The sequence below is a fragment of the Gymnogyps californianus genome, chromosome 29 (assembly GCF_018139145.2).
Source record: "Gymnogyps californianus isolate 813 chromosome 29, ASM1813914v2, whole genome shotgun sequence".
NCBI lineage: Eukaryota > Metazoa > Chordata > Aves > Accipitriformes > Cathartidae > Gymnogyps > Gymnogyps californianus.
Window position 1 is genome coordinate 714,318 of NC_059499.1, and position 15,403 is coordinate 729,720.

The following is a 15,403-nucleotide window of genomic DNA, read 5'->3' on the forward strand; positions in this document are numbered from 1 at the left end:
ACAAGCTGGAGGGGACATGTTTTCAGGAATGTGTCTGGTGGGGGTGCTGCTGGGTGCCACCCAGCAGTCATGGGTGCCTCCCGCACCAGCGGTGCCAAAGGAGCCCAAACCTGCGGCCGTGGCCCCCCCGGGGTGCTGGCTCTGGGTGCCGGTCATGGCCGTTACTTTGGAAAAAAGGGAAATCAGAAACTTTCCTCCAACCGCCAGACAGGCCTGGCCGGTGTCACCGTCACCACCGCGTCTCAGCGTGGTGCCACCCGTGCCGGGGCCGTGGGAGGCACAGACAGGCTGCTATGCTGAAAACCTGCCTTTCCTTTGCGGAATCTTAATTTGGGTGGCGATGGGGGCTTAAAAAAGCCCCCCCCGCCCCGTCCCGCCCCGAATAGCGGGGTTTGATGGCGTGCCCCTGTCACCGCCCAGATGAACGCCTCACCGCAGACGAGATGGATGAGCAGAGGAGGCAGAACGTCGCCTACCAGTATCTGTGTCGCTTGGAGGAAGCCAAGCGGTAGGGCTGGACCTGGGGAGCCCCTCTGCCTCCAGCTCAAATTTTGGGGGGGGGGAAAGGAGTGTAAGAGGGGAGGGGAGGGGAATAAGGCACAGGGGGTTCGGGTGGGGGGAGGCTGCAAGGCATAACGCTGCAAAATCCTGCCTGCTCCCGGTGCTTTCTGGCCCTTCAGAGGTGGTTTTGGGGGGTTGTTTTTTTTTTTTAGGGGGGGGGCCACTCAGCCATGCTGTTGCACCCAAACTGAGAAACACCCGTCTGCTAAACCCCGCAGCAAAGGGCTGGGGGCCCACCTCTCCCTGCCATGGGGAGGGGGGGATTTATGGGGATGGAGGGGGGTGGTCTCCTTTGGGTGCTGCTTTTCCTATCTGGAAGGGGTCTGGGTGGGGGTTTTGGGGTCTGCGATGCGCCCCGTCTCTGCCCTGCTAGCTGGATGGAGGCCTGCCTGAGCGAGGAGCTGCCCCCCCCCACGGAGCTGGAAGAGAGCCTGCGCAACGGGGTCGTCCTGGCCAAGCTGGGCCACTGCTTTGCCCCCACCGTGGTCCCTCTGAAGAAGATCTACGACCGTGAGCAGACGCGGTACAAGGTAAGACTGTGGCAGCGGGGGGGGGTGTGTGCGTTCCTTAAGGCGTACCCCCAAAACTTGCAGGAACCTTTCCATCGCTGGTGAATGCAAAGTGAGGAGGGACATACCGCTTGCAGTCGTTAAGGGACAATTTAATAGAGCACGGCTGCAAACGGGGTCTCTGAGCTGCGGTGCCCCGGGGGGGGGGGTGGGGTGGGTCACAGGCTTTGCCTCTGTCTTTAACCTCATGCCTTGGCTGGGTGGGTTTGGGGGAGAGGGGGACCCCAGGGATGGGAGAAGGTGGGGTTCAGCCTGACCCTGGCTTCCTCTCTTCCAGGCAGCCGGGCTTCACTTTCGGCACACGGATAACATCAACTACTGGCGCGATGCCATGAGCCACGTGGGGCTTCCCTCGGTAACGTCCCCCCTCCGCTCTCCCTGGCCCAAGGGACGCGCTGGCTTTTGCCCTCATGGCAGCACCGGGGCTGCACGCCACCGGCTCGGCTCATTGCGGGGAGCGCTGGTGTTGCAGGGGGGGCTTCGTCTCTGTCCGCCCCCCACCCTTGGACACCATCCTCCCCGTGGACCATCTCGGTGCCATCTCCACCTGAGCTGTCTCTTGTCCTGTCGGCAGATCTTCCACCCGGAGACCACCGACATCTATGACAAGAAGAACATGCCCCGGGTGGTCTACTGCATCCATGCGCTCAGGTGGGTGTCCCTGGCCTGGCCCCGGGGCCAAAACTGTTGTCGTGGTTCGTGTTTGTGCTCACGAGCCCTTCGGTGTCGTCACCCCCAGGGCTGGGGCGACACCTCGGGTGTTGCAGAAGTGTTGGGAGGGAGAAGCAAGTGACTGGTCATGGCGTGTGTCTGCTTCATCTTTCAGCTTGTACCTCTTCAAGCTGGGGCTGGCTCCTCAGATCCAGGACTTGTACGGGAAAGTGGACTTCACGGGTACGGCGCCGCCCGGGGGGAACCTGGGCTGGGGGCTGGCGATGAGGGTTTGCCAACAATGCTCTCGGATCCCTGCGGTGGGAGGGATGTGGGGAATGAAGACCTTGGGCAAGCTTTTCCAAAGCTACCTCGGTGATGTTTACCCCAGCATGGGTGTTTTCTGCACCCCTCCGGTTTGGCAGGGGAGCGGGGGGGCTCCGCCGGCTGCCTTCGCTCCAGCGCTGGACCACGGCTCTGGTGCTGAGCGGTGATGCCTCTGTTCCTCTGCTCCAGAGGAGGAGATCAACAACATGAAGCGGGAGCTGGAGAAGTACGGCCTGCAGCTGCCCGCCTTCAGCAAGATCGGGGGCATTTTGGCCAACGAGCTCACGGTGGATGAAGCAGCAGGTGATGGGTGCCCGCGGGGGGAGCGGTGCTGTGCATCGGCCCACAGCAGGATCTCGGCTCAGCCCCTGAGCGTCAAATCTGGGGCCAGCAAACTGAGGGATGCTCTGCGGGATTGTCGTGGTTTAACCCCAGTCAGCAACTCGGCACCACGCAGCCGCTTCCCCCTTCCCCCTCCCAGTGGGGTGAGGAGGAGGAAAGAGGGGGGAAAAAAAAAAGTAAAACTCGTGGGTTGAGATAAGAACAGTTTAATAGCTAAAGTAAAATATAATACTAACAATAGTAATAATGAAATATAATAATAATAATAGTAATGAAAAGGAATAGAACAAAAAAGGAGGGGGAGGAAGGAAAAAAAAACCACCAGTGATGCACAATGCAATTGCTCACCACCCGATGCCCGAGCAGCGATCCATGCCTCCCGGCCAACTCCCCTGTTTATATACTGGGCATGACATTCCATGGTATGGAATAGCCCTTTGGCTAGTTCGGGTCAGCTCTCCTGGCCATGCTCCCTCCCAGCTTCTTGTGCCCCTGCTTGCTGGCAGAACATGGGAAACTGAAAAGTCCTTGGCTTAAGATAAGCGCTACGTAACAACAACTAAACCATCAGCGTGTTATCAACATCATTCTCACACTAAATCCAAAACACAGCACTGTACCAGCTACTAAAAAGAAAGTTAACTCTGTCCCAGCCAAAACCAGGACAGGGATGCTCTCCTTCAGACCCGTGCAAGGGTTGGCACAGCCCCTTCCCAGCCAGCAGCACCAGGGGTTTTGCATTAGCTGGGCTTGCTGTAGAGACACCAAGACTTCTCGGGCACTGGAGAGCACAGCTTTGAGAAGGTGGGGGAGGAGTTTCCCACCATCGCGCGTGGCACGGCTCATCCTGCTGCGTGCAGGGATATAGCGGATGGTCTGTCGCAGCCCTCCGTGCCTCATTTCACCTGCCTCCTTCCCGCTTTGCCTCCAGTCCACGCCGCGGTGCTGGCCATCAACGAAGCGGTGGATCGGGGTGTGGCGGAGCAGACGATGGTGGCCCTCCGCAACCCCAGCGCGATGCTTCTCGACCTGCGTGACGTGCTGGCGGGCGCCTACCAGGAGGTGCTCCACCGGGCAAAGCTGGAGAAGGGCAGCAATGCCAGGAACAGGGTGAGGAGGGCATGGGGGTGGGGGTGTCCTTGGGGGTGCTGGGAGTGGAGCAGCCCCTTCGCTGCTGTGCTGGTGGGTGCTTCCAGCTTGGAGGGGTCCATCTCGGTCAGAGACCGTCCCCGTGCTTGGTGGGTAAAACACAGCCTGGGAGCCCTTGTGCTGATCAGAAGATGGGGGGGGGGGGGGGAAGTGATGGGGAAATGATTCCTCTTTGGGGGGGCTGGTTGATCCAGGGCTTGGGGTTGGGAAATGAGGCCAGGCATCCGCAGGGGACCCCTGCTGCGTGCCGTTGGGGTGCGCTTGGGTGGTAAGCCTCAGGGTGGGGAGTTCCTCTCCAGTACCTGCAGGTGATCCCCGAGGGAGAGGACATCTACGACCGGTGTCTGACCCAGGCTGAAATCCAAGGGAACATCAACAAAGTGAACGGTGAGCAAAGCTGTGGCTTCTCTCCCTGGGGGGTCTCCAGAGCTTGTCGGTGGGACCCTGGTACCCCAGGCCACAGGGGAGGGCCTGCCCAGGGTGGTGGGCATAGCAGAAAGGAGCTGTCTGTTCAGACCCGGCAGGGAGCAGGGCTGGGTATGCATTTCCAAAGAGAAATTAAAATTATTGGTATGCAGGCTTCAACTGTAGCTCCCTTTGCCCCCCGGAGCTGTGGGATGATTTACTTGCTCACCTTCTCTGGGTGTAAACTGGCCTCTCTCCTAGTGCACGGAGCTCTGGAGGAGGTGGACGATGCCCTGGAGAGACAGGACGCGCTGGTGTTGTACCACGCGCTGCAGGACCCCGTCCTGGCCCTGCGCTGTCTCCAGCGGGACAACCTCGACCGCTACTTGGAGCAGCTCGGCATGGACCGGGAGCAGAAGGCACTGGTAGGGGCTGGCAGGAGCCTGCGGGCGCGGGGTACCCATGCTGGGGTGGCACCCCAGGACTGCAGCGGTCCCCAGGAGGAGGGGGGTTCCCCCCCCCGGGCAGGGGGGTCACTCTGTGGATCAGCAGCTTTCTGCAAGGAGCCTGAGCGTGGCTGCTCCGTCAGCGGAAGCAGGATCTGGTGTGAGAGCAGAAGCCCCTCTTTCTGCCCGCTGCAGGAGCTGGGCTACGTGGACCTGCTGGAGCAGGAGGAGGTGGAGGCAGGGATCCTTGCGGCAAACAAGAAGGGCGAGGAGGAGCGAGCCAGTGAGTGGCTGGGGTGGACGCCGGTGCTTGCGGCAGGCTTTGCTTGCCTGGTGCATCCCCTGGAGCTGGTGGCCCTGCTGGCAGCCTGGCCAAGTGCCCCAGGGGAGATGGGGCACGGCCGCCTCCTGCAACCCACCCGTGCCAGCTCACCCCGCTCTCTCCCTCAGTGCTGCGGGCCGTCAGCCGGATCAACACGGCCATCCGTCGAGGGATGCCGGCTGAAACGTTGGAAGCGCTGACGGATCCCGCAGCGCAGCTGCCCGATGTGTACCCACTCGCCGCCCCCCTGTACCAGTGCCAGCTGGCCCTGCTGCAGCACCAGCACCCACGGGTGAGAGCTCCTCCGGGGACGGGCTCTGGGTCCCATCGGCGGTGGGGGGGTCGGGGTGCTTCCCCTGTGCCTGGGGGTGCTGCTGGGGCTGGAGGATGGGGTATGGGGGGGTCAGTGTCTCTGCCTGCCCCATGCAGGGTGAGCTGGTGCAGGAGGAGTTGTTCGTGGCTGTGGAGATGCTTTCGGCCGTGGCGCTGGTTAACCGAGCCTTGGATGCTGGGGACCCCGATGGGCTCTGGAGCAGCCTGGTCAGCTCTGCCCTGGGCCTCTCGGGTGTCGAGGATGCAAATGCGCAGCGGTAAGGAGTCGGTCTCTGTGTTTGGGGTCGGTGGTATGGAGCAATCCCGTGGGAGGGGATGGTCAGGGGGCCTGGGCTTTGCGTGGGCTTGTTTCACCAGCCTTCCTGCCCCGTGCCTTACCTTTTCCCCTTTGAAAAGCAAGGCAGCTGGCTCGGGCAGGCGCTGTTCCTGCTTAAAATACACCGAGCTGTCGCCCTGTGTCTCTCCTGCAGGTATTTTGAGGACTTACTGCAGCTGAAAAGCCAATCTAGGGAAGCGGGAGCCGAGTTCCTGAGCTGGAACGACATCCAGGACAGCGTGAACAACACCAATTCATCAGTGCAAGGCGAAAACGACCGTGAGTCCTGCCCCCATGGGGTTTGGTCGAGCAGGGGGTTCTGCAAACTTTCCGGGAGGGAGGTTGTACTGGGAGCCCAGCCCTAATGAGACACTAGAGAACCTCACACTACCCTGGGCTGCGACTCCACTGGGAGCATTGGGGGAGCTGAACCGCGTGTCCCTTCCCTCTCGTGCAGGAGTCCTCGCTGTCCGGCTGATCAACGAGGCGCTGGTGCAGGCGACCCCGAGAAGACGCTGGCGGCGTTGCTGCTGCCGGCGGCCGCCCTGCCCGATGTCACCCTCCCGACCGCTCGGCGTTACCACGACGTCCTGGCCCGGGCGCGAAGGCTGAAAGCCCAGGTGGGGTGGCATCCCCCCCCGGCCATGCGGTACCCCCCCCTTGGCAGCATGGCATCCCCCTTGGCAGTGCGGCATCCCCCTTGGCAGCGCAGCACCCTGCAAAACAGAAGGTGTTTGAGGGGTGATGTAGCGCAAGACCAGCGCGGCTGAAGCTCTCAGGGGGCTGTCCAGCTCACTAGACCCCATCTTCCCCCCCCCCATCTCCCCCTTTCTCGCAGGCCACAGAGGATGATGGAGCTGTGCTTTGGTGGGAAGAGATCCAGGAAGGGGTCTGCAGGGCCAACCAGGACACGGTGGCGGTTAGGAGGAGTGAGTGCTCTCCCCGGCGTGGGTGCTGGGTGCTGGCCCCACCGGCCAGGGTGCTGCTGGGGGGGGGGTGAGGCGAGAAGGGGTTCACGTGAGCCCCCTCTGCTCCCGCAGTGGCTCTGGGCACCGCCGCCATCAACCAGGCCATCAAGGAGGGGAAGGCGGCGCAGACCCTGCGGGTGCTGCGCAACCCCGACGTGGCCCTGTGCGGCGTGGTGAGCGCCTGCGCCGCGGCGTACCAGGAGCAGCTCGCGGCTCTGATGGCCACCAAAAGACAAGCAGGTAAAAAGCTTGGGGGCTGCAAAAACTTCCCCCCCCCTCCCAGGAGCCTGGGGTGCACCCTTGCCCGAGCCATTCAGGGGGGAGCAGCACCCCCCCAGCAGCACCTCTCCGTCTCGGGGTGCAGGGAGCGCAAAGCCGTGCTGGATCCGGCACAGGCTGACGGACGGTGCCGAGTACTACCTGAGCCTGCAGACCTTCGAGGGCAGCTGGCAGCGCCCGCGCGATGGTGGCCTCAACACCACGCACCTGAGCCGGGAGGAGATCCAGGTACGGCGAGGATGGGGCTCGGTGGGTGCCGGCGGCATCGCTGGGGCTGAGCTGGTGCATCGTGTCCCCACAGTCGGTTGTCACCCGAGTGACTGCGGCCCACGACCGGGAATGCCTGTGGACGTCCAACGTTGCCTTCGTGGTGAGGCTGCAGGCTCGGCTGCGGGGCTTCCTTGTCCGCCGGGAGTTCGCGGCACGACGGCACATCCTGCGGGAGCAGCGGCCGGCTGCCATCAGGATCCAGGTGATGTAGCCAGAATCCGTCCCACCTCTGTGGGGAGGGGATGCAAACCACGGGCGTAGCTGCTTGCAGCATCCTCCGGCGGATCCGGGGAGCACGGGCTTGCTGCTCTGCACGTTTAATAGCCAGGACTCACCCAAGGTACTGCAGAGGATGGTACGGGGCTTGTTTTTCTCACAGCAACTGCTTTGGGTGCTGGTTTCCTCTCTTTTTCCCCATGCTGTGTTATCCTCTCTTCTTGTGTGCTCTCTGAAAAAAACCAACCAGATGTCGCAGTGACCTTGCGCAGATCTCGGTAGCTGGTTGTCTTTTCTCACGCCCAGGCTTGTTGGAGAGGGTACAAGCAGCGCAGAGCTTACCTGGAGAGGCTGCGCTACCTGCAAGCCAACGCAGACGCTGCAATAAAGGTTTGGAAGACTCTTCCTTCACCCTTTGCTCCTACATTGGGCACTGCCGCCCGCTTGCTCGGCAATGAGCATGGCGTTTACCCCCTGCCCAGTAAAAGAGGCAGCCCGGGGGGTGGAATAAGGCAGCTAGACCAGGGCATGGCTGGGCAGCGTGTGAGGGGCTGGGGGGAGCTCGGGCTGGGGGAGAATGTCTTGCAAAAATCCCCACGGTTTTCCTCCTTTCCACCCGCTTTGGCCAAGCGTAGTCCTTCCAGTATCCAACTGCTCGAACATCTCTCCCAGATCCAGGCGGGCGTGAGGATGTGGCGGGCTCGGAGAAAGTACCAGGAGAGGCTGCGCTACTTCAGGCAGAACGTGAGTGATGGGATGGGGAGTAAAACAGCTCCTGGGAGCTTGTCACCGTCTGTGGGGATGGAGGGGGACGATCCCGAGCATGCGGTCGGACGGCTGCCCCCGAGCGCTCGCGGCGTAGCTGGAGGGAGAAATTGGTGCATCCTTGCACGGGGACGGATGGGAAGGAGAAGGTGCCTGGTGGGTCTGGAAGCCAAACCATCAACTTCTGTAAAGTGTGAGGGGAGAAAAAAAACCCATTCCAGTTCCATCAAAAACCAACAAGGACTTCAAGATGCCCGTTAGAGGGGAAGGAAATTTTGGGGGGAAAGGGGTGTATCGGCTGCGGGAAGCAAAGCTGTGCCTCTGGAGTTGCTGCAGCCTGTGAAATACAGCAAGCGGAGGGGAAACGTCCGCTAAGGAGGGTGAAATCCTGAAATCCCTCCTGGGTTGTGGAGACCCTCGTCCCGGGCATCGGCAGATTCCGGCAGAGCAGGCAGCCGAGTGCCCGGCCAGCTCTCCTCCGCTCCCCACGTGTTTCAGGGATGCTGGGGGGAAACATCCCCCACCCCCTTGTTTGTCTTGGCAGATTAAAGCTGTAATTAAAATCCAGGCTTTTGTGCGAGCTAACAAGGCCCGTGGGGATTACAGGATGCTGGGTAAGTGCCTGCTCGTCTCTGCTCTGAAGTGGCTATAATTAATTGGGAAGGGGACTCTGCCTCCTCCCTCGTTGGCTCTGCGCGGTGGGGAGGCGGTGGCAGGCTGGCCACCAGCGTCCCCGTGGCAAGCACGAGAGCGGCAGAGGCTTGGTGGTCCCTTGGCATCAGCTAGAGCCGCCCTGGGGCTGCTCTTGCTGCCCCTCTGCTCCCGAAGGCTTCCCGGGGAGGTGTTGCAGAGCGCGGCACCATCTTGTCCTGTGTCCAAGAAGACGCTTTTTTGGGGAGGAGGATGGGGTGTCTTGGCGAGATGCTGGGGGTCTGAGGGTCCACGGTGGGGGGCGGCTGCTCGGTCTTCCCTGTGAGCGTTCAGGGCGGCCCCATGCCTTGCCGCAGTCCACGCCAGGAGCCCGCCGCTGAGCATCGTCCGGCGCTTCATCCACTTGCTGGAGCAAAGCCAGCACGACTTCTGGGAGGAGTCGGAGGTGCTGCGGCTGCAGGAGGAGGTGGTGAAGAGGATCCGCGCCAGCCGGCAGCTGGAGAGTGACCTGGACCTCATGGACATCAAGATTGGGCTGCTGGTCAAGAACAGGATCACGCTGCAGGTGGGGGGACACCTCGGCCACCTCATGCGGCTCTGCTGCAGTGCCCCAGCCTGCTCAGCCAGCGCAGAGCTGGTCCTCCCCTCCTTGGCATCACAGCTTGAACTCCTCTCCGCTTTGCTTTTAAAGCAGTTGAAGGGGTTGGGGAACACTGAGGTGCCTCTGGCTCCCTTTCCCCAGAAGCTGGGCTGAACGCCGGAGCTTGCCGGCAGTCACCGATGCTTCTCTCTCCTTGCCCGCGCGGCTCCAGGAGGTGGTCTCCCACTGCAAGAAGCTGACCAAGAAGAACAAGGAGCAGCTCTCAGAAATGATGTCCATAGACAAGCAGAAGGGGCTGAAGTCACTCAGCAAGGAGAAGCGGCAGAAGCTGGAGGCCTACCAGCATCTCTTCTACCTGCTGCAGGTGGGACTGGTGGGGCTCTGCTGTGTCCACCACAGCTGGGGAGCAGTGCAGGGACCCTGGCCCCCCCCCGCCGCCCCACGGCACTTGGGGTTAGCTTGGCGTTCCTCATCCCTGCAGACACAGCCTGTGTACTTGGCCAGGCTGATCTTCCAGATGCCTCAGAACAAGTCCACCAAGTTCATGGAGTCGGTGATCTTTACGCTTTACAACTACGCGTCCAACCCACGGGAGGCTTACCTGCTGCTCCAGCTCTTCAAAGCAGCGCTGCAGGAGGAGATCAGGTGGGTGGCTGTGGGTGCCCCGGTTCGGGGACAGGTCTGGGAAAAGGCTGGACCAGGAGCATCAGCTTGGATGCAGTTATCTCCTCTGGCTGCTGCCTCCTGCGTTGGAGAACAAACACACTGGTCCATCCCCTTCATCCCATCCATCCTGTCTCTTTCCAGGTCCAAGGTGGACCATGTCCGTGACATCCTGACGGGGAATCCCACGGTGATCCGGCTGGTGGTCAGCTTCTACCGCAATGCGCGTGGGCAGAATGCCCTGCGGCAGATCCTGGGTGGCCCGGTGCGGGAGATCCTGCAGGACAAGTCCCTCAGCATCCGCACCAACCCTGTGGACATCTACAAGGCGTGGATCAACCAGACCGAGTCGCAGAGCGGGCAGAAAAGGTCAGGTCCTGGGCAAGGAGGCTTAGCCTGACCACAGGGTGACGGGCGTTGGGATGGTGACGGGGACCTTGTCTTCCATTCACAGCAAGCTGCCGTACGAGGTCAGCCCTGAACAGGCTCTCAGCCACCCTGAGGTCCAAAGGCGGCTGGATATTTCTATCCGCAACCTCCTCGCGATGACGGACAAGTTCGTCTCTGCCATCACCTCTTCTGTAGACAAGATCCCGTATGTATCTCGATGGTTTGTACGCACATCCCTGCAGCGCTGTCGGCTTGAAGGTAGCTTCAGCAAGGCCTTAGAAAGAGAGGTTGGGTGGTGGGGAGGCTTCCTGGCCCCTCAGCTGCTGCAGGACTGAGTTACTGCACTGTTAACAAGGGGAAATCCAAACATCAGCGGGCGCTGCTGCTCCTGCTCCTCCAGCAACGCCCCGCTGGGCTGGTTCTTCTTGCCACTCCGTTTCCGAGCAGTTTACTACTGGTGTTGAGGTGTCTGCAAGGAAGTGGCTGAGCTTTGTGGTAATCTCAGAGGATGAAGACTTCTTCCAGGGATGTCTGGGCTGACAGCAGGGTAGGGGAGGGAGCTGAGGGATGCTGCAGCCACCAGCGTCTCCTCTGGACTCCTCCGTCGCCCCAAGGCTGGGGGCTTGCTACTTCTTGGGTGCTGGGTAGTAGGGATGGGGCAGGGTGGCCGAGCCTGGTGCTGCCCTGCATGCTGACAGCCCTCTCCCTGCCCTCTCCTCAGATATGGGATGCGCTACGTGGCCAAAATCCTGAGGACATCCTTGGCTGAGAAATTCCCCAAGGCCTCAGTGGAGGAGATCGACAAGGTACCCGGGGCTGGGGCGTCTGCGCAGCTTGGTGGGGTTCAACCGTGTGTGCATGTGAAGGGCCAGTATCCCTCCACAGAAGGTCAAGTCCTCTTGACTTGAAGGCGTTTTTAAGTCAACATTTTCCTTGAGCCACTAAGGAAATGCCAACGGTTGGCTCTTCTCTGCGCTGCTGTCCCCTCCGGGAGGGTCCCACTGGGCAGTGCAAGGATGAAACAGCCTTCCCTGCTGAGCTACCACCTCCTTGGGCACCAGTCCGTGTGCTCCCCAACACCCAGCCTGTCTTGTGCCCTAGATCGTGGGGAACCTGCTCTACTACCGCTTCATGAACCCGGCGGTGGTGGCCCCCGATGGCTTTGACATCGTGGACATCTCAGCTGGGATGACCCTGCATCCCGACCACCGCCGCAGCTTGGGCTCCATCGCCAAAGTGCTGCAGCACGCAGCCGCCCGCAAGACCTTGATGGGGAGAACGCGCATCTCTGCGGGGTGAACCAGTACCTGGAGGAGACCCACAACAAGTTCAGGTGGGCACCAGGATGGCGTCGGGGTGGGAGGGCGGCTACGAGCCGGTGGTAGGGTTTTTGGAGCTGACCGAAGAAGTCCTTCTCTGTAGGAGGTTCATCTCTGCTGCCTGCTGCGTCCCTGAGCCAGAGGAGAGGTTTAACGTGGACGAGTACTCGGAGATGGTGGCAGTGGCCAAACCGGTCATCTACATCACAGTGGGGGAACTCATCAACACGCACAAGGTAAGGGCATAAAACTCATCTGCAAACAAGCAGGCTCCATTTCTTCTGCTCCCACCTCCTGGGCTTTCTGCTGTGTTTCATCACGATCCTCTGTATCCCACCACCAGCACAGCTCCTCCTGGCCCTCTTTTTTTCTTTCTCCCTTTTTAAGCAAGCAAATAATCCAGATTCTGCAGGTTCTCTGTTTCTTGTCCTTCCCTGAACCTCATAACTTTGCAGTCCCCTCTCGGGTGCGAAGGGCATTGCGTCGTTCCTGCCCGGCCTTCGCTCCCTCTTTCTTTGCATGCCTCTGCTGCTGACTCTTCTCCCTTGCACCATCCAGCTCCTGCTCGAGCACCAGGACTCCATCGCGCCGCACCACGGAGACCCCCTGCACGAGCTTCTGGAAGATCTTGATGAGCTTCCTACGGTCCAGTCCCTTGTTGGTAGGTAGAGCTCTGGGGTCCACCACCCACCCCGGCAGGAGGAGGATGGAGATGGGGGATGCTTTTCTTCCATGAAGCTCTAGCTGGATTGCTTTGGGCATGGGGAAACCAGCCCTCCTGAGCCCAACGTGGCTACTCGGGCTCTCTCTGCCCTCGCAGGGGAGAGCGTTGCCAACCCGGCGGACAGCAGTGCCGAGCAGGTGCTCTCCCACCTCAGCAAAATGGAGATCTCCCTCACCCTCACCGGCAAGCTGGTGCCGGCGGCCAGCAGCGAGGAGAGCGACGCTAGGAGCTTGTTGCTGAGGTGAGGATGGGCTCTGCGGGCTTCCGGGGAGCTTGCTGGGGCTTGGGATGCCAGCTGGGATGCTCAAGGCAGGCAAGAAACCCTTGGGGGGCAATTAAATAACATGCTGCTTTGGTGAAGGAGGGTGATGGTCCGGAGCGGATGCCTGACCTCTCCCTCTGGTCTCTAGCACCAAGCAGATGCTGGTGGACGTGATCCAGTCCCAGCCAGGCGATTCCCTCCTGGAGATCCTGTGGACAGCGGCCTCGGAGCATGAGGTGGGATGCGTGAGGCTGCTGCTGGGGATGAGCTAAAAAGCTTCTTGGGGAAACGGCAAACAAGCCCTCAGCAAAAAGCTGCCCTGCTCCTCTCGAAGGCTCGGCCACTGCCTTTGTGCTCTAGCAGTGGCTGGGCTCTGTTTTTCAGAGAAAGCACATGTTTTGGGCCAGGAGAGACTCGCATCAAAGCGCGTGCGTGAGGGGGTTTGATTGCTCCATCTCCTCATGTCCCATTCCGGCCGTGCGCCAGGCTCACTCCCTTCTCGTCCCCAGGAAGCCTCCCACGACCATCTCATGCACAGGCGAGCGCTGCGGGATGCCCAGACCCCTGCCAAGCTGCAACGCAACCGCTCCCTGGCTGCTAACAACCGGCTCTCCATGGAGGAGAAGAAGCGTAAGATCATCCGCAACCTGCGGCGCTTGGAGAGCCTGGGGCTCGTGGACTCTGCCCATCAGTACCAGGAGCTCATCGACGAGCTGGCCAAGGTGTGCTGGGGGGGGAGAGACTGCCTCAGGAGGTCACCTCTCTAAACCCGCCTGAGATCCCGCTCTGGTGCTTCGATAAAGTTATGTCAGCTTTCTTGTACGGCTTCGTTTCCTCCAGGACATCCGCAACCAGAGGCGTTACCGGCAGCACCGCAAAGGGGAGCTCCTGAAGCTGAGACAGACCCTGCAGGGCCTCAACGCCAAGACCTTGTTTTACGAGGAGCAAATTGATTATTACAACCAGTACATCAAGACCTGCCTCGACAACCTGGCAGCCAGCAACAAGTACGTTTCCTTACAAAAAAACAATAATTTAAAAAAAAAATATATCTTTTTTTTTTTTCATTGCTATCTGGATGTTGTGAGTCCTGGAGATGTTGGGGGTCCGAGGGGTCACGTGTGGCTGGAGTCCAGCTCTGAGCACGTGGTTCCTTCTCTTCAAGGGTCAGTGGGAAGAACAAGAAGCTGCAGTCGCTGCACTACACGGCGGCCCGGCTGTTCGAGAAGGGGGTGCTGCTGGAGATCGAGGACTTGCCGCTCAGCCAGTACGTAGCCCCTGGTCCGTGGGATGAGCTTTTGCAGCGCAAAGCTTGGGCAGGTAGAGGAAAATAGCCCGGGAAGAGGGTGCACGTGGGCCCACCGTTGTCCCCCCCAAGGATGGGGTGAATTGTTTCGGGTATTACCAGGAAAGCACGGGAGAGTTGGGATTTAAGGAGGGTTTTTGGGCTGTGGGTCTGGCCTCGTGTGTGCCGAGGGGGTTGCGCTGGGTGGGTGATCCGCTCCTCAGTTGCGTTAAAGCCGTGAGCGGCTCCTTTCCTTCAGGTTCCGGAACGTGATTTTCGACATCATTCCCTGCGAGGAATCGGGAAGGTTCCAGGTGAAAGCCAAATTCATGGGGATCGACATGGAGCGCTTTCAGCTGCACTACCAGGTGGGGAGCCCATCCTGGGGCTGCCAGGGCAGCCTGGGGGTGCAGGGGGTGGATGGTGTCCCCACACCCGGCTGGTTTTGGGGGGGACTCGGAGCCCATAGGGAGCCCTGCCCCAACTGGGAATAGCCTCGCTGTGCATCTCCCTGCTACGTGTCCTGATGCAAACCCAGCTCCGTGCTGGCTCCCCTCTCCCGTGGGGGATGCTGCAGGTGGGTGCCGAGGGTGGGACAGCCCCCTCCCCTGGCTGGATGTGGGGGCGGCTGGCGGTGGTGACGGTCATCTCGCGGTGGTGACGGTCATCTCTCCCGCAGGACCTGCTGCAGCTGCAATACGAGGGCGTAGCCGTCATGAAGATGTTCGATAAGGCCAAGGTCAACGTCAACCTGCTCATTTTCCTCCTCAACAAGAAGTTCTTCAAGAAGTAACGGGGGGGTGGAGGGGGGCTACGGGGGGCGAGGGGTGATGCTAACCTGCCAAAGAGAAACCTCGGGGTCGGTGGTCCTGGGGCAGCATGTCCCCATGGCGGGGAAAGCTGCTGCTTCCAATGAAGCTTTCCTGCCCGGATGCAGCGCGCTTGAGCATCCGCAGCCAACGGCACCCGGGCAACCCGACATTGGTGTTGGCCGGAGGCCGGCTGGGAGCCCCCCCGGCTCCTGTGGCTTGCACCGGTGTGAGCCGGTACCCGACCCTCCCCGCGGGAAGGATGCGGCTGCCGCAGCTTTTGCAGCGCGCGTAGCTTTTAAAATCTAGTTTTTGTGGGTATTTTGGCTGTTTAGTTCCCGTGTTGCTAGCAGCCGGCTGCTCAAGGATACTATGGATTTCTGGACACTACACATGGTTTTTAGTGCTGAAATAAAGGTATTTTAATATATATATTTTTTCTTCCTCCCACTAAAGATGGGGAAATGTCAGAATTAGACTTTATATGGGGGTAGCGAGAGAGGGAGAATATAGAGGCAATAACGGCTTGTGAAGACACCCATGAGCTGTTCTCTAGTAAATCAAGGTGCGATAGGAGAATTTCATTTTTTAAAAATAAATTTAAAATCTTAATAAATTCTGCCAGGCTGGGGGCAGAAATAGAGGAGGGTGGCCCAGAGCCACTGCTATCCCGGGGATGCCTCGGGGGACCGGAGCAGGGACCTCTCCTCTCCTCCGGACCACGTTGCTGCCTGGCAGCTGGTGTGGAGCAACCCCAAGCCCCTGTCTCAGCCAGGATCG

The 15,403-nt window shown here is 60.4% G+C and overlaps 1 protein-coding gene across 1 annotated transcript; it reads left to right on the top strand.

The window, feature by feature from the left end:
• The first annotated feature begins 471 nt into the window (after positions 1-471).
• IQGAP3 (IQ motif containing GTPase activating protein 3) lies at positions 472-14,607 on the top strand. Its single transcript, XM_050912269.1, is given in 39 exon segments — positions 472-508; positions 935-1,091; positions 1,408-1,485; positions 1,705-1,781; positions 1,957-2,024; positions 2,298-2,411; positions 3,382-3,560; positions 3,899-3,986; positions 4,266-4,429; positions 4,646-4,733; positions 4,901-5,064; positions 5,202-5,362; positions 5,576-5,700; positions 5,879-5,911; positions 5,914-6,041; positions 6,260-6,350; positions 6,462-6,629; positions 6,754-6,896; positions 6,970-7,140; positions 7,461-7,544; positions 7,827-7,898; positions 8,464-8,533; positions 8,927-9,135; positions 9,383-9,535; positions 9,653-9,816; positions 9,979-10,203; positions 10,289-10,429; positions 10,946-11,030; positions 11,326-11,491; positions 11,494-11,557; positions 11,647-11,779; positions 12,102-12,204; positions 12,364-12,508; positions 12,678-12,765; positions 13,039-13,251; positions 13,370-13,536; positions 13,695-13,796; positions 14,074-14,182; positions 14,494-14,607. Coding segments are annotated over 38 exon segments (4,800 nt in total). The 5' UTR covers positions 472-508; positions 935-938.
• The last annotated feature ends 796 nt before the right edge of the window (positions 14,608-15,403 follow it).